This window comes from Blennius ocellaris (genome assembly GCF_963422515.1).
Source record: "Blennius ocellaris genome assembly, chromosome: 15".
Taxonomy (NCBI): domain Eukaryota; kingdom Metazoa; phylum Chordata; class Actinopteri; order Blenniiformes; family Blenniidae; genus Blennius; species Blennius ocellaris.
The window spans coordinates 474769-488795 of NC_137664.1; the positions used below are offsets into that span (position 1 = coordinate 474769).

At 51.3% G+C, this 14027-nt stretch overlaps 1 protein-coding gene across 3 annotated transcripts in view; it reads right to left on the reverse strand.

Moving 5' to 3' along the window:
• The window catches only part of slc12a2 (solute carrier family 12 member 2), a 35273-nt gene that overhangs the window by 9705 nt on the left and 11541 nt on the right, over nucleotides 1-14027 (reverse strand). For all 3 annotated transcript variants that reach the window (XR_013936937.1, XR_013936938.1, XM_080509651.1), the window contains exons 2-16: nucleotides 9557-9676; nucleotides 8982-9057; nucleotides 8617-8712; nucleotides 8158-8297; nucleotides 7971-8081; nucleotides 7779-7887; nucleotides 7560-7684; nucleotides 7342-7426; nucleotides 6136-6293; nucleotides 5944-6051; nucleotides 5729-5852; nucleotides 5367-5468; nucleotides 3072-3227; nucleotides 1569-1668; nucleotides 217-328 (exon numbers count right to left, since the gene is read on the reverse strand). Coding sequence is in view for 1 of the 3 variants with exons in the window: in XM_080509651.1 (XP_080365777.1) it covers nucleotides 217-328; nucleotides 1569-1668; nucleotides 3072-3227; nucleotides 5367-5468; nucleotides 5729-5852; nucleotides 5944-6051; nucleotides 6136-6293; nucleotides 7342-7426; nucleotides 7560-7684; nucleotides 7779-7887; nucleotides 7971-8081; nucleotides 8158-8297; nucleotides 8617-8712; nucleotides 8982-9057; nucleotides 9557-9676 (1722 nt within the window). In the remaining 2 variants the exon portion in view is untranslated. The remainder of the gene's footprint in view (nucleotides 1-216; nucleotides 329-1568; nucleotides 1669-3071; nucleotides 3228-5366; nucleotides 5469-5728; nucleotides 5853-5943; nucleotides 6052-6135; nucleotides 6294-7341; nucleotides 7427-7559; nucleotides 7685-7778; nucleotides 7888-7970; nucleotides 8082-8157; nucleotides 8298-8616; nucleotides 8713-8981; nucleotides 9058-9556; nucleotides 9677-14027) is intronic.

Genomic DNA, 14027 nt, shown 5'->3' on the forward strand with positions numbered 1-14027 from the left:
AGATTACCGGCAAAATGTACAACTTGCTGCTTATGAGGTTGAATAAAGAATTAATGGTCTGCGCTCTCATCTCGCAAGAATTGGACATGAGAGCATGAGGACATGAGAAGACAAGGACATGAGAAGATGAGGACATGAGAGCATGAGGACATGAGAAGATGATGACATGAGAGCATGAGGACATGAGAAGACAAGGACATGAGAAGATGAGGTTACCGTGCGAACGTGACCGCAGATCATCAGGCCCACGTTCTTAGTGAAGCTGTGGACCAGATCCAGAAGAGCAGGACGCGAGTTTGGGTACCCGGTCATCACCAGACACTGAGGCCTGCAGAGGAAGAGCATCATCATCATCATCATCATCATCATTGTCATCATCATCATCATCAGTTTGGGGGCGCTGTCGCCTCAAACACGGCTCATTGATTGCTCCGGAGTGAAAGATGTCCCGCCTCTTTAGCCGCGGTGGCTAGGCTAGTTAGCTCTTGGCTAATGGGTGCTATTTAGCACTTGGCTAATGGATGCTAGATAGCTCTTGGCTAATGGGTGCTAGTTAGCTCTTGGCTAATTGGTGCTAGTTAGCACTTGGCTAATGGGTGCTAGTTAGCTCTTGGCTAATGGGTGCTGGATAGCTCTTGGCTAATGGGTGCTAGTTAGCTCTTGGCTAATGGGTAGCCACAATCACCTGTGCTAGACAGTCTTCAGACCGGCTATCAGTGAGAGTCTTCCTCCTCTACTTCTTCATCTCTACTATTCAACAGGATAGAAAAGTCTTCAGCCTCCTGAACTGGAACTGGGATCTGAAAGCTGGAAGCTCCGCCTCCATTCTACTTTAAGAAAACAACCTCCAGGGGACAGCACTCTGACAACCAGGAGTTCTCCTGGGGAGATAAGGGACCAGCAGTTCTTGACGATACGAGAAGGACTTTAGATCCTATTCTAGATTTAACAGGGAGCCAGTGAAGCCAGGTTGGTGTTGGAGTGACGTGATCTCTGGTGCCGGTTCTTGTCAGGACTCTCGCTGCAGCATTTTGAATCAACTGAAGACTTTTGAAGCACTTATTGTTTCAGCCTGATAATATGGAGTTACATTACTCTACTCTCCAAGTAACTAATGGCGGATGAGTGTGTCAGCGTCACGCCGAGTCAGCATGTTTCTAATATCGGGAAACACTGCGGAGGTGAAAACAAAGACAGTCCTGCAGATTTGTTTAACGACTGAATCCTGGTCCAAAGGAACTCCCAGGAGTGTTTTTTAATGAAGGTGGTGTGTGTGTGTGTGTGTGTGTGTGTGTGTGTCTGCGTGTGTGTGTGTGTGTGTGGCATGGAGGCAGGAGATGAAGAGTTCAGACGAACTCGAGCTGATCTGAAGGCGTCACATGACTTTTGATCTTCTGCTCTTGCTGCCGTGAGAACCGTCCACACACACACACACACACACACACACACACACAAGAGACTGATGTGAACACCACCTCCATCAGTCACCAGAACAACACCACCTCCACCTCCATCACCTCCACCTCCAGTGTCTCAGCAGCTCAACAGGACCCGTGATGAAACAGTACCTGAAGTTCTTGATGTGATCCTCGACGCCGCTGAGGTGCAGAGTGTGTGTGAGGGCCTGGTGGTACGTCAGCGCCTGAGTGGACGAGCCCCAGTTCACATCTGGAACACACACACACACACACACGCACACACACACACACACACACACACACACACACACACACACACACACACACACACACACACACACACACACACACACACACGCTTAACAGTTGTGTTTATAGGTCAGGAATCCTGCTGTGAGTGTGTGTGTGTGTGTGTGTGTGTGTGTGTGTGTGTGTGTGTGTGTGTGGCCACACAGAAACACAAATACTCCTCAGTCCAGTTTCTGCTGGTTCTACAAAGACAACTGAAGTGAAATGAATGAAAAGTTAAAGAAGTCGATCGCGTGAGAAACATAACGAGTGTCAGAGTGTGTTTGTACAGCTGAACGCACACGTCGATCTAGAACAGTTAGTGATGATCCAGAACAGTTACACGTCGATCTAGAACAGTTAATGATGCTCTAGAACAGTTACATGTCGATCTAGAACAGTTAGATATAGATCTAGAACTATTAAATGTCGATATAGAACAGTTAATGATGATCTCGAACAGTTAATGACGATCTAGACAATTAAATGTCGATCTAGAACGGTTAAATGTTGATCTAGAACAGTTAATGATGATCTAGAACAGTTACATGTCGATCTAGAACAGTTAGATATAGATCTAGAACTATTAAATGTCGATATAGAACAGTTAATGATGATCTCGAACAGTAAATGACGATCTAGAACAATTAAATGTCGATCTAGAACGGTTAAATGTTGATCTAGAACAGTTAATGATCTAGAACAGTTAATGATCTAGAACAGTTACATGTCGATCTAGAACAGTTAGATATAGATCTAGAACTATTAAATGTCGATATAGAACAGTTAATGATGATCTCGAACAGTTAATGACGATCTAGAACAATTAAATGTCGATCTAGAACGGTTAAATGTTGATCTAGAACAGTTAATGATGATCTAGAACAGTTACATGTCGATCTAGAACAGCTAGATCTAGATCTAGAACTATTAAATGTCAATCTAGAACAGTTAATGATGATCTAGAACAGCTAGATCTAGATCTAGAACTATTAAATGTCAATCTAGAACAGTTAATGATGATCTAGAACAGCTAGATATAGATCTAGAACAATTAAATGTCGATATAGAACAGTTAATGATCTAGAACAATTAAATGTCGATCTAGAACTATTAAATGTCGATATAGAACATTTAATGATGATCTAGAACAGTTAGATCGAGATCTAGAACGGTTCCTCAGTTTTCCTCCATAAAGGAGAAAGTTCCAGTGTTTCTATCGTACACAAAACGTTGGTGTTTTCACTTGATTGTTGACGTGTAAACGAAGCCCAACGTCTCACACACACACACACACACACACACACACACACACACACACACACACACACACACACACACACACACACACACACACACACACACCTGGCTTCTTGTAGCTGACGTAGATGTACAGTCCCATGACGATGACGTTGGTCAGCAGGGCGGCGGCCCAGTTGATGACGAACATGACGACGCAGCAGAGCACGGCCCCGGCCAGCGACACCCACATGTTGTAGTACTTGAAGCTGGGACGCCACCCTGTGGTGGAGAAAGAGAAGACGGGTGGTGCTCAGAGCCGGGACGCCTCGGGACGACGTCCAGCCTGGACGCAGCGGGAAACAGGAACTGCTGTGGAGGTGGAGCAGCAGCAGCAGCAGGTGGGTGGATGACGGCCGAGTTTGATCTCAACGTGACGATCGGGAAGCGATTCCAGTTCACATCGTTAACGTGGCGCCACGACGCGACCTTAATGTGGCGCCACGACGCGACGTTAACGTGACGCTACGACAACAAGAGACGTTCACATGGCGCTACGACGCGACGTTAACGTGACGCTACGACGCGACGCTACGACACGACGTTAACGTGACGCTACATTAACGTGACGCTACGACACGACGTTAACGTGACGCTACGACGCGACGTTAACAAGAGACGTTCACGTGGCGCTACGACGCAACGTTAACGTGACGCTACAACGCGACGTTAACGTGACGCTACGACGCGACGTTAACAAGAGACGTTCACGTGGCGCTACAACGCAACGTTAACGTGACGCTACGACGCGACGTTAACGTGACGCTACGACACGACATTAACGTGACGCTACGACGCGACGTTAACAAGAGACGTTCACGTGGCGCTACGACGCGACATTAACATGACGCTACAACGCGACGTTAACGTGACGGTACGACACGACGTTAACGTGACGTACGACACGACGTTAACGTGACGCTACGACGCGACGTTAACGTGACGGTACGACACAACGTTAACGTGACGCTATGACGCGATGTTAACAATACGACGTGAACATGGCGCCACAATGCGACGTTAACAATAAGACATTAACATGGCGCCACGACGCAACATTAACAATAGGACGTTAACGTGGCGCCACAATGCGACGTCAACGTGGCGCTACAGTACAACTTTAACAATACGACGCTAACATGGCGCCATGATACAACATTAACATGGTGCTACAATATGGCGTGAACGTGATGCTACGATATGTTAACATGGCGCTGCTATATAACGTGGCTGTTACAGAGTATGATCACGTTAACGAGGTTAACGAGGTTAACGAGGTTAAAGATGGCGTTAGCCTGCAACCGAACCTGGAACGTTACAGAAGCTGTTAGGAAACGTTTACCGGCCTGCTAACAAGCTAACGTACAGAAGTTTAGTCACAGCTGGAGTGTGTGTAGTTAGTGTGAAGTTGTAGTGTGTGGGTGTGTGTGTGTGTGTGTGTGTGTGTGTGGTTACAGTGTGTTACATGGAGTAACAGGACATAAATGGTACAGTGACCGAGAGGCTCCAGCAGCAGACACGGGTGGAGGAGTGAAGCAGTGAGCCTCCGTCAGCGCTGCTGGGCCGGGTCCTGTACCGTTTACGTCCCTGGAGTTTGAGGAAGTCGGAGGCAGAGAATCTGTACCTGCAGTTCAGCTTCAGCTTCAGCTTCAGTATTGAGAGGAAAGAAAACACATCTTAATACATAATCAACCTGCACCGTCACCTGCTACACCTCAACCCGCTCCGTCACCTGCTACACCTCAACGTGCTCCGTCACCTTCTGCAGCTCAACCTCCGTTTCATCACCTGCAGCCCTCGACCTAGACCCCGCCTCCCTCGTGAACTTCTAAAGGGTGGAGACCAAGTGGGGGGGGTTCCTCAACCGGTTCCTCTCAGGGTGGAGGAGCTCCACCTTGAGTCTCTCCTGACGGATGAACTACGTCACCAAGAGAGAGATGCCTCCTACCCTGCAGGGGAAACTCATTCCAGCCGCTTGAATCCTTGAGTCGGTCCCCTGAACCACCCAGGGTCTAGACCCTCCTCCTTTAGCCGGACAGGCTCCTGGAACCACTGGAGTCCCACACCGTGTCCTTGGGTTGCCGTCATGACGGGAACCGATGAGCTTGATCAGGGTCCACTGGGACTCCGTGTCCCCAACCTCCCCCTCCAGACCAACAGTCGTTCCAGTAGGACTCTTAGAGTCCGTTGGCGGTTCCCTTTCCAGGACCCCACTGATGGTCCAAGACGGCCGAAGACTGAGCTGCTGTTTGGTGCAGAAGCACAAACAACCGCAGGGAGGACACCCTCAGGGATGAGACCCCCCTCGTCCACCGGGACAAACTCCAACTCTCCCCCCCCCCCAGCCGAAGCGAGACGTACCTGGAGAGTTGGCCAGCGATGCGTGGAACACCGAGAAGTTGATGAGGGCGTAAGACGCCAAGAAGAAGTTGGAGATGATGGGAGCGATGGTGTTCAGCTTAGCTGGAAGGACAAAACCACATGGTTAGAGGGGTTCAGCCGGGACTTCCTGTCCGTCGGTCCGTCTGGAGAGTCCGCACAGGGGTCAACGACATGGTGCCCAGGTCACCAGGTCGTTGACCCCAAAGACCACAGGATTCGCCTGCAGGCCTGTTCTAGAAACAGGACGTAGAGCGACGGTGCTGCTCCTGTCCAGATTGTGGACCGAGGAGACCAACAGTCCAGGATGGCAGAATTAACCAGATGGAGGCGGAGTCAGTTACCGATGAGGATGAAGGCCAGAGCAATGCCGAAGGTCAGGATGTATCCTCGCAGAGGCTCGTTGTTCTTGCCGTAGCCCTTGGCGAACATCCCCAGGCCGGGGTAGATGTTGTCTTTACACAGAGCCTGAGGGGGGAGAGGAACCGACACACAAAGTTCAGACGCCACTCCTCAAGCCCCCCGCCCCCAAGGTCCTCCCCTGCTGCTTCGGTCCCACCTGGAACACTTTGGGCGCGCTGACCAGCGAGGCGAGCGCCGACGACAGCGTGGCCGAGAAGATCCCGGCGGTGATGATGGGCCCGAAACCAGACACCACACTCATGACCTGGACGGACAGACAGACATCAGCAACGGTTCAGATGGGCTCGGACTGGACCCGCCGGCGGCGAGGGGGTGGACCCGGACTGACCTGGAAGTCGTTCTGCAGGCCGAACGCACAGCCGTCCGCCGTGTTCTTACAGGAGGAGAAGTCGTAGCCGAACTTGCAGGCCGCCTCGCTGCAGTTGGTGAAGTGAGACGAGAGCGTGTCGTTCATGTTTCCGCTGGCGTCTCTCACGATGCAGGAGCCTGTGGCAACGAGGAGGAAGTCGTCAAGTCACTGCAAGCAAACATCGCACATTAACACAGCCAGCAAACGCTTCAACCTCCCCATGGTGGACTTTTGACTGGTCCAGGATCAGAGGTCCCGGGGCTCGGTTGTTCGCCCCTGTCCCAGCCAGGGGACGCTTAGAGCATGTTCTCGTGCTGGTATTATTCGTGCTTCGGTTGGCCATGACAAAAGTCTGACGCTTTTCCTGAAAGTTGCCCCTAGGCTCCTCCCACCCAGCCAACCAGTGGCTCCAACATAGGAACCGTCCACGGTGCCGGAGGCCCTTGGAGTTTCTCCATTTGAGCCCTTGGACCAGGCGAGAAGTGGCTCTCCCTTAAGACATCAAGGCCTCAGGACGACGGGTAGGTGAACGGCAAGCCCTACCTCTTCATGGCACCGATATATCTTTTGTCACTAAGAAGTTCTCTTTGACACACAACACTCAACCGCACTGGCTAGGTGGTTTTGGTCGACGGGCCTCTGCTGATCTCGTGTCCTGTCCGAGCACTCGAGGTGTAGACGTCGTCTGATCACACGTTTGTGTGCTATGCCGGGCCGCGGCGGGTCTGCCGGGTCAAGGTTTGACCCTGCCCCGCCCCACTTCTTGACCCCGACCCTCCCCACCTCTTGACCCCACCTCTTGACCCTAACCCTCCCCACCTCTTGAGCCCGACCCTCCCCACCTCTTGACCCCACCTCTTGACCCCGACCCTCCCCACCTCTTGACCCCACCTCTTGACCCCAACCCTCCCCACCTCTTGAGCCCGACCCTCCCCACCTCTTGACCCCACCTCTTGACCCCGACCCTCCCCACCTCTTGACCCCACCTCTTGACCCCAACCCTCCCCACCTCTTGAGCCCGACCCTCCCCACCTCTTGACCCCACCTCTTGACCCCGACCCTCCCCACCTCTTGACCCCACCTCTTGACCCCCACCCTCCCCACCTCTTGACCCCACCTCTTGACCCAACCCTCCCCACCTCTTGACCCCGACCCTCCCCACCTCTTGACCCCCACCCTCCCCACCTGTTGACATGGCGACTCCCAGGTAGACGATTCCTGTGACGACGATGGCCAGCAGTGTTCCCCGAGGGATGGCCAGCTGAGGGTCCTGCAACGACAACACAACCAGTCAACACAGCAACACAACCAGTCAACACAGCAACCCAACCAGTCAACACAGCAACACAAGCAGCAATTCCATCCTGTTCTCAGAGCTCCACTCGGGGAACGCGGCGACTCACCGCCAGGTCTCCGGAGATGTTGGCTCCGGCCAGAATTCCGGTGGCGGCCGGGAAGAATATGGAGAAGACAGAGAAGAAGCTTTCGCCTCGGAAATCCGGACCCATGTTCTCCCACATGATGGAACCTGCGGCCACAAAGTCACGTTACCAACGACGACGAGGACGAGGACGAGGACGCCGCCGCCACGGCTGACGGGACGGGGAAGTGTGCTGCGGTACCGTCGTAGCCAAAGAAGCCCATGGGCTCTTTGTCTTTGATGGTGATGAAGGTCCCGATGAAGTAGTTGATGATGGCGGTGATGAGGACAATCAGCAGGAAGATCTGCGCCTGTAAGAGACGCGGAGGTTAAACGCCAGACGTCCGCCTGCTGCCAGGCGTTGGCGAGCCAGACGTCCGGACGTCCGTCGTACCTTGGCCTCCCACTCCATCCCGGCCACGGAGATGCCCAGCAGCAGGATGACGGTGATGGTGCCGATGATGCGGACGTCGTTCACTTCGTCCGTCATGATGGCGTCCGCGCCCTGAAAACACAACGCAGCCGCTGTTTGAACCTTTGACCTTCCCGGCTCGGCGTCCGGCCACACCGCTCACACTTACTTTGAGAAGTTCCGCCACGGTTTCGGCGAATCCCACCACGTACATGGCGACCGCAACGGCGTTGGCGAAGGCAAAGATGAGGCCGATGGAGCCTCCGAACTCGGGCCCCAGACTCCTGGAGATCAGGTAATACGCTCCACCTGGAACCCCGCCAGGCGGGAACATGAATAAATCATTTTCATATTCCTGGCAGCAGCGGGCCAGGAGGCGAACCACATGTTGGAGGTGATGCCAGGAACATGAATAAATCATGTTCATGTTCCGGATACCAACAGTTCAGGAAGTCCCGAGGTATTACAGTAAACCTTGAGGTATTAGAGTAAATCTTGGGGTATTACAGTAAATCTTGAGGCATTAGAGTAAATGTAATTTAGAGTAAAGGGATCATTACTACTACTCCACTCACTACACCACCAGATGCTGAAGAACCAGAGACCAGATACAAGAACCAGACCGTACCTCCGCGGACGAACCCATTGGTGGCGATGGCCGACGTGGACAGGCCGGTGATGGTGGTGACCACGGTCGCCATGGCAACGATCAAACAGGAGAGAGCTACAGAGAGAGAGAATGTGGTGTCAGTCTGACCAGAGACCCGACACTTGTTGCATTTCGTCATGTTTTTGTTGTGTTTGTTTTCATTTTGTGCGTTTCTTTTTGTTTTATTGCATTTGGGGTTTGTTTTCATTTCGCTACATTTGTATTTTGTGCTCGTTCTCATGTTGTGTGAGTCTGATCGCGTTTGTTTTCGTTGCCTTTAGTTCGTTTTGTGTGTTTGTTTGTTATTTGGTTGTGTTTGTTTTGTGTGCTTGTATTGTACGTACCGATTCCTGCTTGACCCACAATCCAGGACATGCGGATGAAGAGCATCACTCCCCAGATGTTGAGCATGCACCGAACCTGCAGGGCCACAGCGTCACGGTGAGACCACGAGACAATCCCTAACCCTAACCCCGACCCTAACCCTACCCCTAAATCTAATCCTAACCCTGACTCTAACCCTAACCCTACCCCTAAATCTAACCCTACCCCTAAATCTAACCCTAACCCTAAATCTAATCCCAACCATAACCATAATCCTAACCTCTAATCTGTTTCCATCTTCCTGTGACTCTAATCAGGATTAAAAATGACGGAGATGCTGAATTTCCTTCCGTTCCTCAAGACCTCCGCCCACCTCCACCCACTGATCCGCTGACGAACCCCCTGGTCTGTAAGTACAAGCTGACGTTGCTCCGCCATCCCCCTTCCCTCCACTAGGGGGGGGGGGGGGGGGGGGGGGGGGGGGGGGGGGGGGCGGAGCTCCAGAGGCTCGCACTATTATTTACCCGCTCCACCCACATGAAGCAACTTCCCCCCTGCTCCACCCACACGAAGCAACTCTTTGCTCCAGACTCACCAGGACTCCTTTGATCCATCCGAACTTGACGACCCCTTTGGACTCGGCGGCCTCCTTGGAGGCGGCCTCCTCCGCCGGCGTCAGCTCGTCTCCATTGGCGAAGCCGTCCTCGAACGGCTCCTGACAAACACCACCAAGAAAACCACGTCAGCGACGACCGCCGGGGCAGCGACAGACCGGTGACGAGCGGTCAAGGGAGGTCAAGATCAAAGAAACAAAGTACATGAAAGCAAGACTCTACACATTTTTTTGGACATTATATCAAGTAAAAATGGCGTCTCTGCTCCTCGGCACGTCAACAACATGAACTTTACACTGATATTGGTTCTACGGTCGTGTCTTTAATGTGTGTGTGAGGGAGTATTTCCTGCCGATCGTCACAATAAAGTGCAGAGAAGAGTCAAGCCAGTGAGGCGGGCAGTACCCTGCCTCACCTCAAAGGGGCGAACGTGAACCGACGGGTGCTTTCCGGCTCATTTTGATAGAAAACCTTTCATAAAATGAATTAAAGCACCAGAATTTAAAGTTTGAAAAATAGCTGAACTTCTTGCTGAAGGTGAAAATTAAATATGTGTGTCAGTGTAAATGGAGATTTTTTTTTTTTTTTTTTTTTTAAACATAGAGAGGGAAACATCAGGTTTAAAAAAAAAAACTAGGTATGTGTAAACGTTCCCTCAGGTACAATAGAAGCTCAGTGAAACAGAAAGTACAAAACATCTAGAACCGGCTCGTCCGGTTCCATAACCACAAAGTGAATCTGGAGGAAACTTTGGTTACGGGTCACGGCTAGGCTCTCGTCTTTATCAGTTACCGTCAGGCAGCATGAACACGACTATGGAAGACCAAAGTTAAATAAGTACGCCGTTAAATAATTAATTATATGCGTCATTAATTTAGCCAAAATTGGAATTAGATGTATGAATGTGACCTGAAGGGAAGCTCGTGTCAGGAAGCGGACGAACGCCTAGCGCCACCCAGTGGATCAGAATCAATTCTTTATCGATCGAGTCCACCGAGCTCAATGGGCGACGGATTAAATTAACTCGTGAAGCCGTGAAGCAGCGGACATTCATTCATTAAATTGTGAAATAATGTCGTGGTGTTTTAATTAATTTATGATGTTATACATTTATGTCCGATTTTAATTAATTCATGACACATTTAATGGTACATTTATTTAATTTTGGCACATTTATACCATGAAATTTGTAATAGTAAAATAGTTACAATTTTTTTTTCTTTACATAAAAGGATTTGCCATTTTAACGGACACATTTATGTATTTAATTCCAATTTTTTAATTCGTGACACATTGAATTGATTATTTAATTTTGGCACATTCAGTCGTCCATCACGACTGAATGGCGTGTGTGTGTGTGTGTGTGTGTGTGTGTTTGACAGAGAAGACAGGATGTCACATGATCAATTATCAACCTTTAGTTGCGATCATGGATTATTGGATCAGTGGTAAAACCTCCATACTGTGCATTAGCAGTGATCAATACCCTCATCGCTCCCGGAGAGGGTCAACATGGAGGGAACAGGAACCCTGATGCCCCCCCCGGGGGTATCAGGGTCCCGGGCAGCAGGAGGCTGGGGGGTGGGGGGGGGAGGGAGACACTCCCTCAACACGCCAACGTGGCTTGAGACCGTAAAGATATCGGATCAGGAAGCGACGTCGGTTCCTCGAAAGTAAAATCCGTCAGAACCAGTCAGGGGGTCTGGAGCTGCAGGGTGAAGAGCGAATCCACCATCTGCAATAACAAGGCCTCAACCAGACCCGTGACCCGACGCGTCGACACGCCGACACGCCTGACCAATCAGAAGGAGCCAAACGGGGGGGGGGGGGGGGTTCTGCTCCCGGGCCGGATCAAAGTGAGTCAGAGGGTCACGAAGTGCACGAAAGTTGACGGGCGAGAAACTGGGCTAATCCCCGATTCACCGCCGGAACGACTTGTGACTCGGCACTCGTGCTCATTTCAGACCCGCGAGGACCGCTACGTCTTTTTCTTACTGACGCTTCATTAAACCGCTACCGAGGACCAGACAGCAAGTTGACAAGACAGGAAGTTGACAAGGCAGGAAGTTGACAAGGCAGGAAGTTGCTACTCAAGAAATCATCACGAAAGCAGCGGTTTTGAAAACCTGTCCTGTTGGCAGCAGGAAGCGTTTCACATCATTTCAACACCGAATTACAGACAAACCAAAAACCATCAAGTCAAGATCTTTAACGGCTCCGACTCTTAGAGCAGCGGGTCGGAACAGGAAGTGGCGGAGGACAGAACGTCTTCACACCGGCTGTGAGTCGGAGGGAAGAGAAAGACAGGCTTCACGGACAATGGAGGGTGTTTCCATGACGAATTGATCAGTTATCAGGTTAACTGATCAGTTATCAGGTTAATTGACGGGAAGAATGTGTCTTTTTACCAGAGAACCGTCAGAACCAGACACAGAGAACCAGTGTCAGAACCAGACACAGAGGACCGTCAGAACTAGACACAGAGAACCGTCAGAACCAGACACAGAGAACCAGTGTCAGAACCAGACATAGAGTACCGTCAGAACTAGACACAGAGGACCGTCAGAACCAGACACAGAGAACCAGTGTCAGAACTAGACACAGAGTACCGTCAGAACTAGACACAGAGGACCGTCAGAACTAGACACAGAGTACCGTCAGAACTAGACACAGAGGACCGTCAGAACTAGACACAGAGGACCGTCAGAACTAGACACAGAGGACCGTCAGAACCAGACACAGAGTACCGTCAGAACCAGACACAGAGGACCGTCAGAACTAGACACAGAGTACCGTCAGAACTAGACACAGAGGACTGTCAGAACTAGACACAGAGAACCGTCAGAACTAGACACAGAGTACCGTCAGAACCAGACACAGAGGACCGTCAGAACTAGACACAGAGTACCGTCAGAACTAGACACAGAGGACTGTCAGAACTAGACACAGAGAACCGTCAGAACTAGACACAGAGAACCGTCAGAACTAGACACAGAGGACCGTCAGAACTAGACACAGAGGACTGTCAGAACTAGACACAGAGAACCGTCAGAACTAGACACAGAGAACCAGTGTCAGAACTAGACACAGAGAACCGTCAGAACTAGACACAGAGTACCGTCAGAACTAGACACAGAGGACCGTCAGAACTAGACACAGAGGACCGTCAGAACTAGACACAGAGTACCGTCAGAACTAGACACAGAGGACCGTCAGAACTAGACACAGAGTACCGTCAGAACTAGACACAGAGTACCGTCAGAACTAGACACAGAGGACCGTCAGAACCAGACCAGCAGCTCTGGTTGGTACCAGCAACACGAGATCAAACGGAGCAGATTGATTTCCTGTCGGCAGTTTATGTTGCGGCTCATGAAGCGTCAGACATTCCTGCTGCTGCTGCTTTTCTCTGAGTCACGGCAGCTCCGGCACACTTAATGGGATCCAGGACAAACAGGACATACCGGGACAAACAAGACATACCGGGACAAACAGGATATACCGGGACAAACAAGACATTCCAGGACAAACAAGACATACCGGGACAAACAAGACATACCGGGACAAACAGGATATACCGGGACAAACAAGACATACCGGGACAAAGAGGACATACCGGGACAAAGAGGACATACCGGGACAAAGAGGACATACCGGGACAAACAGGACATACCGGGACAAAGGGGACAGGACCCCCAGATCTGGTCGGCGGCCCAGTAAAGAACCAGAGACCAGGCCTGGAGTCTCCACCAGCAGGACCAGACCCCGGTGCCGGCTGGCAGGTTGACCTTTGACCTTTCAGGACCGTTCTGTGGTTCTCTGAACGAGAACTGGTGTTTAGTGTCACGAGGGGGAACCAGGAGCTGCTGGACCAAACAACCTCACACCTCCTCACTCCTCATCACACCCAACACCTCCTCATCATTCCTCATCCTCATCCTCACACCTCCTCACTCCTCATCACACTCAACACCTCCTCATCATTCCTCCTCATCACACCTCCTCCTCATCATCCTCATCACACCTCCTCCTCACACCTCCTCATCCTCACTCCTCCTCATCATTCCTCCTCCTCATCACTCCTCCTCCTCACACCTCCTCATCATTCCTCCTCCTCATCACACCTCCTCCTCCTACTTCCTCTTCATCACACCCAACACCTCCTCCTCCTCCTCCTCCTCCTCCTCCTCTCTGGTCACCACCAGCAGCAGCAATGTCTCTGAGACAAAAACAGCCAATCTATGATCAATGAATAACTGATCGATGATCAATGGATGACGGGTGAACCAACAGGCCGGTCTGAGCAGAGGAGGAGAGGGGGAGAGGAGGAGAGGAGGAGCAGAGGAGTGAGCAGAGAGGAGCAGAGGAGCAGAGAGGAGAGGAGCAGCAGAGGAGCAGAGGAGCAGAGAGGAGCAGAGGAGCAGCAGAGGAGCGGAGCAGAGGAGCAGCAGA